The sequence below is a fragment of the Octopus bimaculoides genome, chromosome 24 (assembly GCF_001194135.2).
Source record: "Octopus bimaculoides isolate UCB-OBI-ISO-001 chromosome 24, ASM119413v2, whole genome shotgun sequence".
Lineage (NCBI taxonomy): Eukaryota > Metazoa > Mollusca > Cephalopoda > Octopoda > Octopodidae > Octopus > Octopus bimaculoides.
Genome location: NC_069004.1, coordinates 32,843,784 through 32,844,981, shown reverse-complemented (window position 1 = coordinate 32,844,981; position 1,198 = coordinate 32,843,784). Strand labels below are relative to the sequence as shown.

Sequence of the window (1,198 nt, the reverse complement as noted above, 5' to 3'; positions counted from 1 at the left end):
GTGAAGTTGAACATCTTATCTGACCACCACAGTCCCCAGATCTCAATATTATGGAACATTTATGGTGCATTTTAGAAAAACAAGGAGTTGATATCCTCCACCATCATCACTACAAGAACTGGGGACTGTTTTAGGTGAAGAATGGACAAAAATTCCTTTGGAAACAATTCAAACTTTGTACGAGTCCATACCTCATAGATTTCAAGCTGTAATTACTGAAAAAGGTGGTCCTACCCCATGTTAAAATAAATTTGTTTGAAATTTTAAGCTGTTTCCATTATTTTGTCCAACCCTTGTATATACAATGGGCTCTCCATTGGTGGTGGTGGTGGTGGTTTAATACAAAAGCTGGCTACTGACTTACTTTAGTATCTTCTGAATGTGTTTGTTAAATGTAGCTCCTTTTTCTCGTGCACCAGTGGGAGTGAGCCAGGCTCTGTGGAGGAAGGATTCAGCCAGTTCCGCTGGACGAAGATTATTCAGGAGGTGAACATAAAGGAAAAGAAAAAGAGAGAAGAATAGTGGAAGGAAATGTTGATGAGAGAGCAAAATGGTTGGTCTGGGGGTTATAGAAGATATTTGCCACGTAATGGGATTGAACCCCAAACCACATGGTTGGGAAGCAAGCTTCTTAACCACACAGCCATGCCTGTATTAAAAAAAAAATTAAGAACCTTCATGAAATATCGTTCCATCTTTTACTTGTCTCAGTCATTGAACTGCGGCCATGCTGGGGCACCGCCTTGAAGAATTATTTCTAGTTGAAAGAAGTGACCCCAATACTTTTTTTTGAACCTGGTACTTATTTTACCAGTCACTTTTGCTGAACCGCTCAGTTATGGGGATGTAAACCCAACACCGGTTGTCAAGCGGTGGGTGAGGAAAATAACACAGACAAACAAACACACACGTACAGTGGGCTTCTTTCAGTTTCTATCTACCGAATCAATTCACAAAGGCTTTGGTTGGCCTGAGGCTGTGGAAGAAAGACACTTGTCCAAGGTACCATTCAGTGGGACTGAACCTTGAAGTACGTGGTTGGGAAGCAAGCTTCTTACCACACAGCCACACCTATAATAAATATGTAAATAAATAATTTGAACAGTGTCTCTCAAAGTGGATACAGTCAGAGGTTCAATACCTACCAGGATCATCATCATCCTCCTCCTGAAATGTCTGTTTTCCATGCTGGCATCAT

General features: G+C 41.0%; 1 protein-coding gene across 1 annotated transcript in view; it reads right to left on the bottom strand.

Moving 5' to 3' along the window:
- The window catches only part of LOC106877317 (Fanconi anemia group D2 protein), a 43,714-nt gene that overhangs the window by 10,851 nt on the left and 31,665 nt on the right, over nucleotides 1-1,198 (bottom strand). Inside the window, exon 34 of the mRNA XM_014926184.2 lies at nucleotides 365-464. Within this exon, the coding sequence (XP_014781670.2) occupies nucleotides 365-464 (100 nt within the window). The remainder of the gene's footprint in view (nucleotides 1-364; nucleotides 465-1,198) is intronic.